We start from the raw sequence: 18847 nt of genomic DNA on the forward strand, positions 1-18847 counted from the left end.
AGCCGAGGCTCGGGGAGCTGAGCTGCTCCCAGCTGGAGCTGCCGAGAGCCGAGCTCTGCGTGCCCAGCGCTCTGCTGAGCCGGCAAACTGATTTCTGAAGGAAAAGATCATCTTCCCCTCTGCATCACCTCATGTTTGCATTTGGAGACGTCCCTGTCCTCCACGCGCTCTCTCTCCTCTCTCTCATCCAACGCCGATGTCCTTTCCTCCAAACCCAGCTCCGTCCAGCCCCTACGAGATGTTAGTGTTCCCCAAACGCCAGGCACGGAGAGGCGGCGGAGAGGCTCTGGAACCGTCTCTACCATTGAGTGGAGTGAATAGAAATGGCTTTTCAAGTACTGCGTTGCTCCAACTGGCTTGGCGTTAAAAATCAGCGCCCTTCAAGAACAGAAACGGCCTGTCCCTGGTTTCTAAAGCGCACACTTCCAGAGCAAGCTGCTCAGTGTTGGGCTATTCAAGAGAGCAGTCGGCAAACGCCAGCCCTCAGAGCCCCGGCAGCATCTCTGCCTCCTGTTAAGCAAATCTTGCATTTTATAAACGTATCAGCCGAGCATCACCTCCTGCCTGCCTGTCTCCTGTCAGGGAGACATTATTCCTGTTCAGCTCCGGCGTGTACAGCCCGCTGTAGGTTTTGTAGCATTTTTGCTGATCCGAGCCTGGCAGGTAGCGGCATCTGACTCTGACTCAGTCAGCGCTTCGGTTCCCTGGCAATTAATTCCTACCACGGCGGTGACACGAGTGCACCAGCCCGGGCCTTTCCCGCGCTGTTGTCGGATGCGGCTGCCCTTGGCTGGGTGTCGGTAGCTTTCTTGGCTGCCTCCCTTTCCTCAGACTTCGGATAATCCTGCTCCCTCGGGGTTCTTCTCTTTCTGAGGAGTGCCCTCCAACGGGTTAGCCACGTCTTTTCATTAGAAAAAGCACGCAGCAAGCCCACAGCTCGAGCTGGACTGGGATCGAATTGGTGGACTTATATTTTTTATATATGTATATATATATATTAAAAATACATATATAATATATATTATATATATAAAAATACATATATATAATTTATATATAAATATATATAAAAATAAATACATATATAATACATACATATATATATATATATAGTACAATTTAATTGATGGACCTTAGAGCCCCTTCCAGTCCCTGAAGAGGGCCTACAGGAAAGCTCGGGGGGGCTGTTTGCAAGGGCTTGTAGAGACAGGACGAGGGGCAATGGTTTAAACTAGAGCAGGGCAGGTTTAGATGAGACATTAGGAAGAAGCTCTCTACACTGAGGGTGGTGAGACACTGGCCCAGGTTGCCCAGAGAGGTGGTGGAGGCCCCATCCCTGGAGACATTCAAGGCCAGGCTGGATGAGGCTCTGAGCGACCTGATCTAGTTGAAGATGTCCCTGCTGACTGCAGGGGGTTGGACTAGGTGGCCTTTAGAGGTCCCTTCCAACCCAACACATTCTGTGATTCTATGACTGAATGAGCCAGTTCTGCCTGTGGCTTTGGGGGAGTCTATTCCAAGATGGATGGACGGGTAGGTGGACTCGGTGTGGTGCTGGGTCTGCCCGGACATGGGGAGTGGGGGGTCGAGAGAGGGGGTCCACACAGGCTCCGAAATGAAAACACCCTGCTGGTTCCTGGGTGGCAGCGCAGGCAGGGGACGGGGTGAGGCTCCATTTCTTAAAATCAAACCCTGTTGCAAGATTGAATAGATTGGACCGATGGGCCAATGCTAATGGAATGTGCTTCAACAAGGCCAAGTGTGGGGTCCTGCACTTGGGCCACACCAACCCCCTGCAGCGCTACAGCCTTGGGGCAGTGTGGCTGGAGAGCTGCCTGGCAGAAAAGGACCTGGGGGTTCTAATCGACAAGCGGCTGAACGTGAGCCAGCAGCGTGCCCAGGTGGCCAAGAGGGCCAATGGCATCCTGGCTTGTATTAGACATAGTGTGACCAGCAGAAGGAGGGAGGTGATTGTCCCCCTGTACTCAGCACTGGTGAGGCCACACCTGGAGTATTGTGTCCAGTTCTGGGCACCTCAATACGAGAGAGATCTCGAGGTGCTGGAGCGAGTGCAGAGGAAGGCAAGGAAGGTGGTGAAGGGCCTGGAGAATAAATCTGATGAGGAGCGATTGAAGGAGCTGGGACTGTTTAGTTTGAGGACGAGGAGGCTGAGGGGAGACCTCATCGCTCTCTACAACTACTTGAAGGGACATTGTAGAGAGGCTGGTGCTGGTCTCTTCTCACAGGTCATTAGTGATAGAACAAGAGGGAATGGCTTCAAGCTGCAGCCGGGTAGGTTTAGGCTGGACATCAGGAAAAAATTCTTCCCAGAAAGGGTGGTCAGACACTGGAACAGGCTGCCCAGGGCGGTGGTGGAGTCACCATCCCTGGATGTGTTTAAGAGCCGTTTAGATGTGGGGTTGGGGGATGTGGTGCAAGGGAGAACTTTGTAGAGTGGGGTTGATGGTTGGACTCGATGATCCCAAGGGTCCTTTCCAACCTGAATGATTCTATGATTCGATGTGCCCCCTATAGAAAAAAAAAACAATGGAAAGGCTGCCGACAGCTTTAAATATTTCCACCTTTTCCACCCGCACCGAGTCACCAGCCCGTCCGCAGCCCCGCGTGCCAGCGTCGGGCGGGTTTGTGGCGCTCCCTGCGGGCAGGGTCAGCGTTAGCCGAATGCGCTCATCTATGGCAGACGTCGAGGGCTTTGCCTGGCCTTCAGTAAAGCGCTCTTGGAGGATCTGGAGAAAGTATTTGACTGAGTTTTGTAAGTCCAGACAGACGAAACTGGTGTTTTGACTATCGACAAAGGTATCTGTAGCTAAATACGCACTTTCCCTTCGGTTAGCATCTTTAGCCGTTACCAACATCACTCTTTTCTTCCTGTCCTTTCTGGTCATTAAATGCGTCTGTGTGCATTTCTCGTTTCTTCCTTTAGGTTTTTATGGCATGGAAACACTTTCTATCGCTTGTACCCATAGAGTCAGTGTTGAGGAGCCGGGTGAGGGATTTTTCTGCATCTTTTCCTCTGTGGTTTAGATCAACCCTGATTCAGGATGGACAGGTGAAAAGCGGGTTGAATGAGGAATTTCTGCCCACCGCTGGTTCGTAGCAGACAGGGGAAGGAGAGGCTGCCCGCTGATTCCAGAGCCTCTTCGCGTGTTAAAAAAAAGTTTAGTTACTTAGCTGAAAGTTGTTATAAAACATGTAATTTTTAACTTTAAAATCCTAGCTCTTCAGAGCCAATAACAAAAATCTAACAAGTGTGAAACTGCGAGAGAGAGGGAACACTTCTTCAGTGGGACGTTTGCATAATTATATCTTAAATAAATGGAAGGTGACCATCAAACTGCTCCGTTAATATTCACGGGACTTAGATTGGACGGTTCTTGGGGCTTCTTTGTTTTGAAGCATTTAAAATAAGGGTGTCAATTAAACTCGTGGGAGAAGTTGGGCGTTGTGGCTGCTGCCGGCTGCGGGAGCTGCTGGCCGCGATCAGCTGGGATTGCGGTTCTGATCTGAGGAGATAAGATTTTTAGATTCTTTTTTCTCACTTTCTGGCTCTTTTGAGTTTTAAACAAAGTGTGTGTCTTTTGAATAGCGTTCTTCCCGAGCAGCAAACCCTCCCCCGGGGCTGATCCAGGGAGAGAAGAGGCGTGCACGGCCAGCCGGGCTGCCTGGGGGCTGGGGGACCCGCTCCCGGGGGGACAATGCCGAGGTTGGCTCGGTGGCTTTCTGAACCAAAGCGCCCTGAAGTCAGTGGGAAGAACTGCCAGCTTTTTTCCCCTTTTTCCATATGAAAAATGTATTTGTGGCTTGCTGTGATACAGCCGCCCACCCTGAGCCGCTTTCCCCGCATGCACACACCCCATTTGTAATTTTTTAGCAGCATCACCACGGGAGAACAGACCTCGCCCGCCTTTCCCTTGCTCCCAAAGTGCTGCTTCCATGAGCGAGTTGAGCAGCATCCCTGGCGCCGGGAGCTGTGGCAGGGACACAGCCCTGCTCCTCGAGTCTGTGCCTGCACCGCGGCGCGGGATGCGGGGTGGAAATGCCCCTGTGCCTCCACGTCGCCGTCGCAGAGCTCAAATTGCTGGAAAAGAGCAAGAATGGAGTAGGACGGGCAAATCTGAAGGAGAAGGCCTGTTTTGTTCATGTCATGAGCAATCCAGCTCATTCGGTCTGCTTGAAGTCAAAACTCTTCTCCTTTTCCTTACCCTAACTGTTTTGAAATACAGTGTTTTATCCCTGGTTCTCAGCAATTGCTCTCTGCTGCAGGGTACCGAGAAGGATTTCTGTGGAAGAGAGGACGCGACAACGGGCAATTCTTAAGCCGAAAGTTCGTGCTATCGGAGAGGGAAGGTGCCCTGAAGTACTTCAACAAAAATGACGTGAGTACCTGGGTTCGCTGTATGCTGACGGGGGATCGCAACTGTAGGAGCATCTTTGAACAAGTAATTCCTCGGCCACCATCTTATTTATATGGTTTTCATAAGCACGGGGTCCCCAGTCACTCCAGGACAAGGGCACCAGGTACGGTTCACCGCTCTCTTTAGCAGGGTTTGCTCTCGGTCCACCACCACCACAGCCGTGGTGGAACACCTTAACTGGCAGGCTTAAAGACAATAAGGCTTTTCCTAAACCACCAATGAAGGGGTTTTTCTCAGCTCTGTCTCTGCATCATCCAGCTGTTGTGGGCTTCCTATTTACGGCTAGCGTGTGATGAAGGTATCGCCACCTTGCCGTGGTCACTGGGGTCTGAAACCTCCTTTGCGTGGCATGGAAAGCGATCCAGAGGAAAAGCTCCCTGGATTTCTGTTCCAGCGTCAAGCAGGGTGGAAGCATTTGTCTCTTTCCCCAGAGCACATTTCATTTATTGTAAGTGAGAAATGGAGCTATTACCATGAAAATTGCATTTGTGATGAACGGATAGACACTCTACTATTCTGCACCGCCGAATGGAGGAAGCCAAGGTGTTTTCTCTGCCCTTTGAGTCTCCCCTGACCATCGCAGCTGAGAGCAGCCCAGACGAGCCGCCAGCCAGTTTTCTCAAGTAATTGATGCAATCGTGGTGTCATGATGAGCCACACCGTGCAGAGAAGGGGAACAGCCGTCCACACTTCTCCACACTCGGCGACCGACATCGATAGCACCGTCTTCTCCTTCAGCTTGGTGTGGTATGGTGCAATTGCATCTCGTGGACAGGAGAGAGCCAGTCGTTACCGAGGGAGAAGTGAAAGTCCCAGCAGCCCCCATTCAGGCGCTATTGACTGCTCTGGTAGCTAAAGCTGCTTTGCTTTGTTGTTGACCATAGCCATGGTGGGAACGGCGCTGTCTAGACGCATCCTCTTTGCTGGGATTTCCCCACCGTGGTCACCCGTGACAGCTGTGTGTCCACGGCAAGTCCCCAAGTTCCCAAAGCGGCACTGGTATCTCCACCAGCTCAGGGACTTCCACGTGGTGCTGGGGACCACGGCACCACCACACGACCTTCTGCTGGCCCTGCCTGTGCCCGAAAACTGCTCTTGCCAAGAGCCTAATCTTTATTTTTTGTGATGTTTTATTTACGCTTGCTAGTTCTCTTCTCAGTGCAGTCCTGAAAGGGTGGTAAGCTTCTAGAGATGCTTTGTAGGAAGACAAACCATGCTATTAATTAAGTGACCTGCCACAGAGGGTGCAGGTGGGATGGGTGCCTGGGAGGGCCTGATCCAGGCTGAGCGTTGGGCTAACCCACCCAAGAGGTGGGCTGCAAGGTGTGTATTTTTTCCTCTGACAATAAAGCTCCTGGTTTGGAGGGCAGGGGGAGGAGCAGAGTCAGAAGCCAATGGCTCATGTGAGAGGATGGGACTGGTGGGACGTGGGCATGGTGTCTCCTGCAATGGTCTCAAGTTGACAAGGTGGATGATCCTCCATCTTCTTGGGCAAGGATGAGCTGGCTGTGGGTGCTTGAGATGCAGAAAGCATCCTGGCCTGTTAGTTAGTAGCCTGCGTATTATTTTTTTTTCATCTGGCTGAATAGTTTTCTTTCTTCTTTCATAGTGCTCATCCTGGTGTGAATGCTGGTGAGTTATCATTAGGTGAAGAGGCTGGAGGAGATCTAGGGGTCAGGAGACAGTTGAACAGAGGCTGAGACGGGAGGCATGGTGAAGATGCACAACATCTTCTCGTGAGGCCTGGCCCGTCCATCTTGCTTCTGGGCTGAAACCTTTCTCCCCTTGAACTCTGCTGAATCTTGCAGGACAGACCATTCTCCCAGGCTGGCAGAAAACACTTACTGATGCCCAGGCAAAGCCTCCTCTGATATCTCATCACCAGGCAGTTTTGTGGGCTGGGAGTCAGTGTTTTCAGCTAATGGCCTCAATCAGGAGTGTTTTTCTGACCGAGTGAACCGCTTTCCGGTTTGAAAGCCAGTTCTCAGGTGTTTGCTCACTCAGCTGTGTTTTCCAGGCAAAAGAACCCAAAGCAATTATGAAGATCGAACACCTAAATGCGACTTTCCAGCCTGCAAAAATCGGGAACCCACACGGACTGCAGATCACTTACTTGAAGGACAATAGCACAAGGAACATCTTTGTCTATCACGAAGATGGCAAGGTGAGAGCGCGGAGGTAACAAGGGTTGTGGTCGTGGGGGCTGGTGCCGCCCAGAGCCGGCCTGTGGCAACCAGGCTCCAACCGCGCTGGGAATTGCTGGGGGGGTGAGGAGGGGATGGGGGCACAGGATGCACAACCAGCTTTCAGCGTGTTTGTCACGTCCTCCCAAGCACCAAGGCTGCAAACCCCATGTCTGCTAAATAACGAGATGCAAAGGGAAGGAGTTGCTGTTCCTCTGCTTGCAACTGGACGTAGAGGCAGAGGGGTTTTTTAAGGCAGGCTCCTCGGCACCCGGAGAAGGAGACGGGGGTGAATGGAGCAATGAAAGGTGAGGGGAGTCGAGCGAAGGACTCGCAAAAGGGGGGGCGAGCTGCATTGTAGGAGAACTGGGGAACTGGTTGTTTCTCTGCCTGCCTTGTGCTTTATGAGATGCAAATCTGCATGTTTGGACGGAGATAAATCCCCGTGGATGCCCTGGTGCCTCTGAAGGGAGGTGTGAAGAAGAGGGCTGGTGGGTTTGGGGTGGTCGTTTGCAGGAGGACAGCAGGACGGGGAGGCCAGGGCAGTGAGGGGGTCCCAGCCCTCCTGGAGGGTCCCAGCCTGGGGGGCCACTGTGAAGAACAGTGACAGTCCCCGTGCTGCCCGTGGGTCTTGGCTCCACGGCCTGGTGGCCACGCAGAGAGCAGACCGGGGCGAGTTCACAGCGAACGCCATCTCACAGCCTGATTTTCATCTCTTTCTTCAGTGTGGTTCCTGTGTAGTGCAGGCACTCCTGGCAGGAGGCAATTAGTGTGTCGGGTTGGTTTAATTAGTGGCATTGCCTGGTTTTGTACATGCCCAGAAATGAGCATGTAATAGGCATGCACACACGTGCATCTGCCTGTATAATAGACACATGCACAATAGGTGAACGTGCGCCTGTGTGTATATATATATATATCTCTATGTATATAGATATATAAAGGAACTCTCTCTCTCTCTCTCTCCCCCCTCTATGTATACGTTTGTCTATAAAAAGAAAACACTTAGAACTAGGCAGGTCTCTCTGCTCCACAGGCAGCGGCACAGCGTGGTGGTGCCTGCGTGCCTTTTGCCTGCTGCCCACACGGGCGTCATTCCCGGCCGCGTGGCTCCAGCCCGGCCTCTCTCAGCCCCAGCCCCGGGGTCTGGCTCCCTGCGCGTGCGGGTCCCGGGGAGCGGCTCCGGCGCCGGGCATCCTCCCCTCCGTCCGCTCTGCCCGGTGGGATGTGCAGGTCCCGCGGTGCGTAATGGGCGCTGCTGGTCACCAGGTGAGGTTTTAGCACAGGGACGTGTCGCTGGGTTGCTCTCGGGTACCTCTCTGGCCACAACCGAAGCCGAAATAAGGAAGAAGCTCTTTCCTGTGAAAGCTGCATCCCACTGTCGTGCCCATGCCTGTGGTTTGCTGGGCTTCGGTGGTCCACTTAGCCCAGCTGGGAGGAACAGAGTCAGGCTTTTACTATTAGTTGTTTCTTTGGGGTTTAAGATGCTGAGCTTTCTGCTGGGGGCTCGCGGCGGGAGCATCCTCGCAGGTCTCGTGTGGTTGCCCCTGCCTTTGTGTTGGTGGCTTGGCAGGACGCGCTCGGATGCCAGACAATAATGCCCAGGTTCAATTTCTTTTGACTTCCCTGAAATCGGTCTGCCCCTTCGGCTGAGCGAGGGCTGCAAGAGGATGACACCCCCTGGGGTGGGCTCCCACCGTTTGGGACCCCGGGACCCACCGGTGGTCTCCCACTGCCTTTCACTCCCTCCCGTACTCCCCTGCAGCCCCAGGGTGTCCCTGCTACCCCAGAGGTGCTGCCTCTCCCCGATCCAAAGTGCTCCAGCTGGATTTAGGCTCCTGCCTCATATTTCTGGGGTTTGATCCCTCCCCACCTAATCCTCTCCCCAGCTCTGGCTGAGCTCCCACCAGGGCAGGATTCGGGGTGTTTTTCCCACTGAGGAGCTCGCAGTAATCCAGAGCATCGCACGCTGCTCTCCACTTGGCTCTTCTGCTGCGGTACCCCAGAAGAAAGCGCGCCCATCTCTCAGGCGGGATAGTCCCACGTGTGCTGATGCAACCCCTAAAGCCGCTGGGAGAGCCCTGCCGCCCCGGTGGCATTTGCTGGAGTAAGGCACCCAAAGGGACAGCAGACGGACAGATGGAGCGGGTCACTGCGCTGCTGCCCCAGCGCGTCACGGGGTGGGACAGCATCACGCGACTTGGCCGGCGATGTTCCTGCGTGACCCCAGCCTGGTGGCTTCATCAGCTCCTCGGCATGTCCCGACAGCGAGCGAGAGGCCCGGCACCCTGCCCAAAATGGGCTTGTCGGGGTGCTTTCGTGGTGCGGGTGTCTGACAACAGCGGGCACCTGGAGGGGCTGGGCGAGACGGTGTTGGGCTGCGACCCTTTTAAAGGACGTTCTTGCGGTCCCGTGTCAGCGCTTACCCGCCCCCAGCCGACAGACCCGTGGGGGCAGAAGCTGCGGCACCGGCTGGAGCTGGAGACCGTCCCCTGCCCGGGGCGGCCGCCCCGTGGCACCGTCCCGTCTCCCGCGGGCGCCTCAGCGGCTGCTCCGGCCGGGGCTGTCCCTGCGGCGGGCACGGCGCTGGAGCCCGGCAGCCTTCGCCCGTCCCCGGGTCCCCGCTGCGGGAGGTGGGAAAGCTGCGGAAGGGGATCCCCCCCCTCCCCTCCCCGGCCCTGAGCTCCCGTGGCCGGCGCTGAGGCTCCCTCTGCAGGACCCCGCCGGCCCCGCGGCCGCCAGCGCCCTCCGCCTGCGGGAGGGGGGGCGGCGCCTCCAGTGGTGGGTTCCGCTCCCGGGAGAGCGGCGGTGGAACGGTTGTTAACGTACAACGGTGATTTAACAAAGTTAGCAGTGAGTGCGACAGTGGTTTACCAGATTCCATGCCAGGGTACGCTCGATTATTTGCTGCATCGAGGTGGGGTTCGGAGAAGCTCTCAGGGAGACCCCCCCGATGAGTCCCGAGGCTCAGAAAGGACCCCCTGGCTTTCTAAACTCCTCGGAGAAGAGCCGGGGTGCGGCTGGATCCAATCCTAGTCCCAGACTTGGTCAACGGTTTGTGTCTAATGGATTATATACGTGCAATCAATCCTTTATATCCCTTAGCTAAGATTTCGAAGTTTAGCATGCTGTTAGTCGCTGACCGAGAATCTGTTGCGGCAAGGAATCTCTCAGCCTCGAGGAGCAGAACCTTAAGCGAGCGTCCCCACTCAAGGGGAGAGCCTGTCGCGCAGCCGCTGCCGTGCAGGAGAGCTCAAAGGGCTCTTGGGCTGTCCGCTATGTATGGAGTAAGAGAATTGACCTATAGTCATATTCGCAGGGGAACAAGATACCCAGGTTCCCACTCCAGACAGGGTTTTGGTTATGTTGCCAGCCATCTCCCACAGTTCAAGTGCGACTCATCACAACTCCCGCTGATGGCCATGGCCAGGGGGGGAAAGGGGAGAAGGGGAGAGGGAAAAGGGGAGAGCACACCGCCACACGGCCGTTCAGTACTTGAAGAAAGACGGGGACAATTTTTTAGCAGGGCTTGTGGTGATAGGACAAGGGGTAATGGCTTGAAATTAAAAGAGGGAAGATTTAGACTATGTATAAGGAAGAAATTCTTTACTGTGAAGGGTGGTGAGACCCCGGCCCAGGTCGCCCAGAGAGGTGGGAGATGCCCCATCCCTGGAAACGTTCCAGGTCAGGCTGGACGGGGCTCTGAGCAACGTGATCTGGTTGAAGATGTCCCTGCTCATGGCAGGGGGTTGGACTAGATGGGCTTTAAAGGTCCCTTCCCGCCCAAACCGTTCTATGATTCTGTGCTCAGAGGTGAGCCGAGCCTCCAGGAAAGGCCAAGATCTTTGGATCTTCTCTGGACAAAATGCTCTTCCCCAGTGCTCCTCCTTTCCTGAGCCACACCGGGAGCTTTCAGACGGGAAGAGGGAGCATGAGGGACTGATCAGCAGCAGCGGAGCGGCTCGTTGCTTGGGCTGCAGGGATCGGTGAGCAGGAGTTACGGGGAGAAGAAATTGCGTTTTTATCTGGGGTTGTCAGTCTGAGAGTGCCGCGGCAATGTGGGTGGCTCCGGTCCAGGACGGAGACTGGAGGGCCACCAAGGTGGCACGCGGAGGGGGAGGCTGCGGTGGCACTGCGAGCAGGCCAGGAGGAAGCTGGGAGCCTGGAAAAGCCATTTGCAAAGGTGCAGGCAGTAGTTCATTTTCTGCGCGTGCGCAGGTACAGGTTTGTATAAAGAAAGGTGGTGGTGCCCCTTCCTCCAGCGATGGACGATCAATACTCGACTGCTGGAAGTCAGGGAGGGTTTCAACCTCTGCCTTTCTGCGGGGTAAAACCCTGTCTCACATCACGATCAAAGAGGACACCCATAGATATAGATATAGATATATGTATATAGTGCCATCAAGTTGGTGACAATGCAATATCAGCATTTGAACCCCACAGCTCGTGGTTCATTATCCAGCCAGGTTTGGTCATCGTTAACTTCAGGAGCCCATTTCTCTCGCTGATCCTCTTCGTGCTGCTCTCTGGGGTCTGCTTACCCGCGTAGGGTAGGAAAGCGAGCGAGCAGGAAGTAAAACCTCTGACAAGGTCAGAGTTTTCCAAAACACTGTTTCTGTATGTCCTCTGGGGTTTTTTTCCCCTTCGACTTGAAGGAGATTAACAAACCAGAGCATTTGAACTGTCAGAGGGTGGCTGTTTGCCACATTAGACCATTTTTGAGACACCCTCAATTCAGCTCCTTAAAACTGAGTTCACCAAAATTATACTTAAGAGCCCTTTTTTCCCCTCCCAATAATTTTTAAAGCATAAAAAAGTTTAAACGTTACTGAAGGCCGACTTCTACTTTGATGCCGTATTTCCTAGGCTCCAGCAGCCTCGCCTGAAAGGGCCGAGGGTGTTTATTTTAGGATCAATTCTGGCTCATTGAACCTGCCCCGATGTGTGAAGCTTCACTGGTGCTGCTGGCAGCCGGGTGGCTCAGCATCCGTCTGGCCGCAGCTCCGCGTCCCGGCGCCGGCAGCTCTCACTCCTCCCGTCCAACCTGCCCTTCCTTTGCCTTTAGACCACGGGGCAGTTTTCCGAGAGCTCCCCGTGCGCGGCACTTAAAATCGATGTGGCGTTTCTCGGTGAAACCTTCGAAAAGGCATCCGGTGCAGCACAACCTCCGTGGGGCTCACCAGGGCCAGGTGAATGGATGAGTTTAAAAACAAATACGTTATAAACCAGCTATTCCAGAAGGAAAAAAAAAGCCCACCTAAAAACTGGAGAGAGATTTCTGCCAAGGAGAGGTGGAAGTGCCAGAGCATCTGGGAATTGAGCTGGGACTCCGGGATCGCTGTGCCTGTCCCTAGAGGACTTGCAGATCTGACCGACAGGCTGGACTGCAAATATAAAGAGATATTTGGCCGCTCTTTTAGCAAAACACTGGAATATGTTGCTAAGGCCTTCAAATTCGGGTGGAATTCAGGCGTTCCCCGCTCGTCCTGCCTGTGGCCGCGGAGGGGCGGGCAGCAGGGGGTGGGCAGGCTGCCGAGGTGGGGGGCTGCCTTTGCGCCCTCCGAGCGCTGTGTACGGGGTCAGACTCGTCCCCGGGCTCCACATCCCAAACGCTGATTCGATGCTGGTTTTGCCGGTTCAGAGACGTGCTGAAATCCCGCACCCCGGGGTGCTCGGTGGGGCTGCAGAGCTCCGCGCCTGGCCTGGAGCCTGGGCCGGGCTGGGTGTTCCCCGTCCTTCACACGTTTGCCGCTCTCTTTTGTGTCTGTACTTCTATTTTATTTTGTAGTGCTGCTGCTAAACTGCGCTCTGTCACTTGGGACAAAGCGGTGGGAGGGGTGAAGCGCAGCAGGACCCCGTTGTTTCACGCGCAGACCGCGCCACTCACTCCGCTTTTCTTCCTTTTATTAGGAAATCGTGGATTGGTTCAACGCCATCCGGGCAGCGCGGTTTCATTACTTACAAGTGGCATTCCCTGGAGCCAGCGATGTCGATGTGAGTTTTCCTGCATTTTTATTATTTTATTCCTCCTCCCCCCTCCCCCCCCAGCTCCTTGCTCATTTTTAGCATCTTGTTGACCAGCTGGGAGGCTCGGGGAGCGCTCCGTCCGTCAGCGTGTCTGACGGTTGCTGGGCTGAGATGGTGGTGGTGGGTGCGGAGCCCACGTCAGCATCTGCTGTCAGCATCCAGCCTCGGAATCCGCGTGCGCGCGCGCGTGTGTGTGTGTGTGCGCACATTCACACCCGACGGGTGAGCCCTGCGCGTGAGTAACCCCAGCGCTGCCAGGCCTACGGGCGCCGTAAGCGTCTCTCTCAAAGGTTGTTGCCGCATTGTTAAAAGCTGGAAGGTAGAAAAGGTGAAGGCAAAAGCACATCAGTGCTGTCCCCGAGCCCGCGGGGTGAGTTCCTGCGTGCAGGTCAATGCAGCCTGTCTTATGAATCTCTGTCTTGTATTTTCCGGGAGCTGGAACTGCTAATTGCGTTAGTTTTTGCTAATATAACAGCAGAGGCAGTATTAGCGCAAGCTGACTGTGCTGCAGCTGTGTAACGTCACCGGTTGGTGGTTACTCTCCGTTACCTCCTTGACTTTGTAGATTTTGCGATCTAATTGCATTCCCTGCCTTCTGTTACTTACCTGGGCGGGGGCCGGGGCCGGCTCTGGGCTGCAGGGTGGCTCCCACCCGCGGCACCCCCGGGGACCCCGAGCCAAAGCCTTCCCTTCCCACCGACATCGGCTGCCCCAAATCGTCCCCATCGCTGGGAGAAGGAGGGCAGGAGAAAGAGGAGCAGTCCCACGGCTGGGGATCCCTGGCACGAAGGACTTCAGACCATTTTCTGTTAAGAAAAAATGAAGAAATGGGCAAATATGAAAAAACCGTTAAGAGCAGCCTCTTAGTTACCCGGCTGTGGTACAGTCGCTGTGCAGCCTGTACGTTCCACGGTCACTTCTCCTCCTCTCCGTATCCTCTACTGCCAGTAAAGCTGGTTGGCACGTCTGAATCAAATTGCCCCAAAAAACCCCACAGCCCTTATTAGAGTTGCCATTTGTCCAGCAGCGGGTGAGGGGGTTGGTGCGCTCGCCCCCCGGCAGTTTGGGTGGGAGGTAAGTGATTTGTATTTTTACTTATCATCCCCTTCTCATCAGCTGTTCCTTGGAGGAAACGGAGGAGTGTCATGTTTAGCGAGGTTTAATTTACGACCTTGAAATACGGAACAACCCATCCTAGCGTTCGGGCCGGGGAGACCTCTGTGGAGACCGGGTTGTGTACGCGAGGTGGCTCCATCCTGGGGCTCGCCATCATTTGCATCTCATTTATGATTCCTTTACCCTGCCAGAGAGATGAAAAGGCATTAAATGGAAACCAGGCGCCAGGTTAAATGTGGCAGGGAGGTACAAATCGCTCACAGCACCCTAAGGATGCGCAGCTCCTGGGGATCCCTCTCCGAAGGATGCTGCGGTCCCATCTGCAGGGTGGAGGAACCTCTCTGACCTGAGGGTGATGAGCTCTTTGCTTGGCAAAGTGTCCTCAGCCCCGTCCCGGGAGCCGAAGGCCGGGGCTACGAAGGCTGCAGAGCCCTTCGCTGCCCACCATGGAGGGTCCAGGACGAAGATGCTCCCGGCTGCTGTGGAGCAGCTGTGTGATTCTTTGGGCTGGTGTATTTTGGGGTGTCCTTTGCCCTCGGCCAGAGCCGCCGGCGGGCAGAGCTGGGTGTTGCGGGCGCGCGGTTTGGCAAGCGGAGCCGTCAATAACCTGCTTAAAGGAAAGGCAGGAGCAGGGGCGGGGCGGGGGGGGAGGAGGAGGGGGGGCGTGTGGCCAGGTTTTGGGGGGACTCATCGTCTTTCAAGAGGCTTTTAGAGGCATCTCCAAAGATCTCGCAGCGACTGCCTTGTTCTCACTGAGCAGCCTTAAAAATAGCCCCGGCGCTGGGGAGCTGTTGTCAGCAATATCTGCGGGGGGGTGGGGGGGTGGGGTGCGCAGGCGGCGGCTGTTAACGAGGTTTTACAGGCAAATTGTACGGCATGAGGAGCTCCCGCTGCGGCTGGTGGAGGGGCTGCTCCCCCAGAGCTGACCGCTGGGGTGGGGTTTGGCCCCGGGGCTTCTCCTGGAGGCTGCCGGCCTGAGGGTGGGAGCGCTCAAAGACGCTTCGTGGTCCTGCCCCCGCCTCGTCCCAGCGCTTTGGGGCAGTGGGGCCGGGTGGGCTGGGAGTGGGCTTCCCTTCCAGGGACCTCCCCAGCCCTGTCCCACACACCTGGTCGCCCCCCGGCTCCCCCCATCTGACGCTGCTCTTTTCTCTCCTCTTCGGCTGCTCCAGCTGGTGCCAAAGCTTTCTAGAAACTACCTGAAGGAAGGGTACATGGAGAAAACGGGGCCAAAGGTAGGACCTACGGCGTTTCTGCAGTCCCTCTAAACACGAGCCTTGCCCTGTACGGGGCTGAGAAGGTTCCGCTGGTGACACAGACCCTCCCTTGCCGGGGAGGCGAAGCCTTAATGTCGTGAGTGCATTAATACGCCTTAAAAAAAGCCAGACTCACCTCACAGAGCGAACACCCCACCTCCCTGGTGGTGGCCCAGGAGCCGCCTGTCCCCAACCCCCCCAGCCCCCCGGGCTCCTCCGAGAGCCTCGGACCTCCTGGGCCGTGCCCGGTAGGCAAAGAGCTGCGCTGCTTTGGTGTGTAATCCGGAGTTTTTTTGCCTCTTCAGCAAACAGAGGGATTCAAGAAGCGATGGTTCACCATGGATGACCGACGGCTCATGTATTTCAAAGATCCCCTGGTAAGACGAAGGTGCCTGGGCTGTCTGCTGGGAATAATCAATAATAATGATGGTGATGCTACTACTACCGATGATGATAATGATGATGATGATGAACATAGTAATATGCAGTGAAGCTCAGGCTGGTGGGGGAGCCAAGAGGGCACGGAGCGGTCACTGCTGGGTGCATCTACCTGGGTTCAGCGTGCAGTAGCCCCATGCACAGATACTCGCCAAAAATGCTTTGGAAACCCCGTGGACCAGCTTCAACTTTTTCTGCGGCTGAATTGTGTGTCCCGGGTGTTGGTCCCGTGTCGTGGGTGCCCTGGGAGGAGCTGGAGCGGGGCTTCGTGGGGTGGCCGGTGCTGTCGGTGTTCAGCTGCTGCGTTTTGCTGGTGGAGCTTCTGGCTGGTGTGGGGTGAGCCACGTCCGGGCGCCCGTCCCAGTCACAGCCGAGCTCCCCGCTGTCCCCTAGGATGCCTTCGCCAGAGGGGAGGTTTTCATCGGGAGCAAGGAAAACAGCTACAAGGTCCTGGAAGGGCTCCCGCCATCCACGCAGGGAAACCACTGGCAGCACGGGATAACCATCGTCACCCCCGATCGGAAATTCCTCTTCGCCTGCGAGACGGAGGACGACCAGCTGGAGTGGATTACGACCTTTCAGAAAGTGATAAGCCGGCCCATGCTGCCTCAGGAATACGCAGGTGGGTTTGCTGGGGGGGGTGGGATTTCCCGGGTGCTGGAGGATGGGATGGATGGAGGGAATCAGGGATGGATGGGGGGGAATCAGGGATGGATGGAGGGGATTGAGGAGGGATGGGGGAATGGATGGAGGGGGGTCAGGAATGGGGAGGATGGATGGGGGAATTGGGGATGGGGGGCAGACGGATGGAAGGGGATGGATAGAGGGGCTCAGGGCTGGATGGAGGGGCTCAGGGATGCAGCAGCATCCCCCCCTTGCGCGAGCCCTTCCTCACCTGGGGAGGGTGCAGTCTGTCCCAGCAGAGAGGGGCTCGTGCTGGGAGGAGGAGGATGGTCTCCTTCCCTCTTCATCGCCTCTGGCATGATGTCCGTGCTGCTGTAAGGATGCTCGGTCACCCAGTTATAGGGATAATCGGACCCAAGGAGCATCGGCAGGACAAGGACCATGCTCAGCGTGGGCCTGTGCCGGGCTGTGGCCGCCTGCCGGTCCTCGGCCGGCTGTTGACCCCCTGTCTCTGCTCTTCTCTTGCAGTGGAAGCCCATTTCAAACATAAACCTTAGCGGGGACTGGCTGGGCAGACCTGAGGAGTGAGCTTCTGTTTACAACACAACGTGGTTTTATTTGAAATGTTAAAAATAATGAAGAAGAATAATAATAACAGTAATAATAATAATAATAATAATAATACTTCCCTTTCCCCTCATCATTCACTTGATCATGTCAGAAACCAAGAAGGATGGCAGCGAAATGTCGGAGAAGATGCTGAGCCAACCTGAAATTCGGCTCCGTGGCCGCTCCGCTGGGCGCGTGGTCCCTGTCACCCCCGGAAGGGGTGTCACCCGGCCTCGGCGGGCTGGGGGAGACTGTTGCTGGCACGTCTCCGGGGGAGATGGGGCTTTTCCCCACGAGCTGCTCCATGGGGCTGGAGCTGGGCGTCCCCTGGCTCCCCGCCAGCCCTTTCCCCAGGGAGCGGGGTGTCCCTGAGCAGCGACGTCCCGGTGGGATGGGAAGGCCCAACCTGGGAACAGCCGGGATGGAGATGTGAGGAATGACCCCATGGGGGGAGCAGTGGTGATGCTCTGCCCGGGCTGGGGGTCAAAGGGGGTTTAGAAACAGAGGAAATGAGCATCGGTGGCCTCGTTACCTGCTTAATGTCCCCGCCCCAGCCCTGGGGCTCTGTGAGGGGATGGGGGACACCGAGCCAGGAGGTGACACCAGGGGAGCAAAGCTTGTGGGGTGGGCGCCCGGCTCTGCTCCCTGGGGTGCTCCTCTGTCATGGGTTTCACCCCTTTTTGGGAGCCCGGTTTTGGGAGGGGGGGGTGGGTTGAACTTTAGGGGCAGCGGTGCTGACAGGCACCGTAACAGCCCAGCCTGGCCCCGACGGCTCGCTGCTTCTCCGGAATGGTGGGTGCACTTTTTTTTTCCCCCCAATAATTATCTTAATTTTTTTTTTTTTTTTTATTTTGGGTTTTTTCTGCCAAAAAAAAAAAAAAAGCTGCTTGAAGTGACGTTTCAGCGCTGTGTTGAGCACTGTAATTCCCGCGGGTGGGTGGGCTGGGACCTGTACGCCGCGTGCTGGATTTTTTTACCCAAACTTGAAATTTCCGGCCCCGGGTGAAGTCCCGTCCCCGTCCCCGCGGTCCGTCCGTTGGTGTGTGTACGCGAGAGCATCCCTGGGCTGTGTGCGTGCCGCCTGTCACTGCCGACACCACTCTGCTACTAAATGTCATTCCAACCAATAAATTATGATGTCCGAGCCGTGGCCGTGTGGTGCTGGGGCAGGGGAGGGATGGGGGGGGCGGGTAAAAAAACCATCTGCAGACACGTAGGTGAGGGTGCGGGCAGGGCCCTGGGCGGGGGGGGGGGGGACGGGCACAGGACCCTGTGCACGTGTGTACGTATGGACCAGGTAAATACATTTAATGTAAACCACACACACCTATTTATAACATAACATACATTATACTTATTTGTGTGTTATATAGCGTACAGCCTGTCTATTTTAGAGCGCGTACTCATGGTTTCTCTCTATGTGTGCACCCACGTACACAAAAGATACAGTCTTGGGACTATAGAAATAAATCGTTGGCTATTCAGCCACAACGCTGAACTGCGTAGCCGATAAAGGTGTAACACGGTACACGTGTGTGTGAGAGAGAGAGCTGAACAGAGATCATACGAGCACATGCCCGTGTACACGTAGCCGTCATCAGACATACACGTTTAACCTACAAAATACATAAGCTAAATGTATTTCATACAGGCGTCTGTGTATGTATAGAGATTTTTTTTTTTATAATTGCAAATTTATAAAATATTTAATTATATATTACAAATATACACGTGCTTGCTTTTTATATAAGTATAAATTGTATAATTTATACATATACTTGTATTATAAATTTAAGAGAACTATATTGCGTATAAACACACATATATCCATATGCGTATGTCTATATTGGCCCCCAGTGGCCCTCAAACCAGGACAATACGTGTATGCATAACTAGAGACAGGTAATTAACATTATTAATTATATATAATATAAAATATTATAATTTATGAATATGTATTTTAATAATATATATTTTTTATAACGTTATAATACAATTGATAATTTTTTTATAAATATGTATTTTACACACATACTGTCACTCACTCACACTTAAAACCCCGGGCATGTCAAGCAGGGAGGGAGCAGGCCGGGCTCATTGTTTTTGTTTGTAGCTAGCTATAAAGATTGTGCATGTGTGTAATTAATATTATAAATTATAT

General features: G+C 54.7%; 1 protein-coding gene across 2 annotated transcripts in view; it reads left to right on the forward strand.

The window, feature by feature from the left end:
• Window positions 1-17830, forward strand: part of ADAP1 (ArfGAP with dual PH domains 1) — a 62605-nt gene extending 44775 nt beyond the window's left edge. For both annotated transcript variants that reach the window (XM_063344004.1, XM_063344005.1), the window contains exons 5-11: window positions 4285-4397; window positions 6454-6600; window positions 12530-12613; window positions 14932-14994; window positions 15321-15392; window positions 15847-16075; window positions 16606-17830. In XM_063344004.1, coding sequence (XP_063200074.1) covers window positions 4285-4397; window positions 6454-6600; window positions 12530-12613; window positions 14932-14994; window positions 15321-15392; window positions 15847-16075; window positions 16606-16634 — 737 coding nt within the window. In that variant the 3' untranslated portion in view covers window positions 16635-17830. The remainder of the gene's footprint in view (window positions 1-4284; window positions 4398-6453; window positions 6601-12529; window positions 12614-14931; window positions 14995-15320; window positions 15393-15846; window positions 16076-16605) is intronic.
• The last annotated feature ends 1017 nt before the right edge of the window (window positions 17831-18847 follow it).

Source organism: Chroicocephalus ridibundus, chromosome 8 (genome assembly GCF_963924245.1).
Source record: "Chroicocephalus ridibundus chromosome 8, bChrRid1.1, whole genome shotgun sequence".
Lineage (NCBI taxonomy): Eukaryota > Metazoa > Chordata > Aves > Charadriiformes > Laridae > Chroicocephalus > Chroicocephalus ridibundus.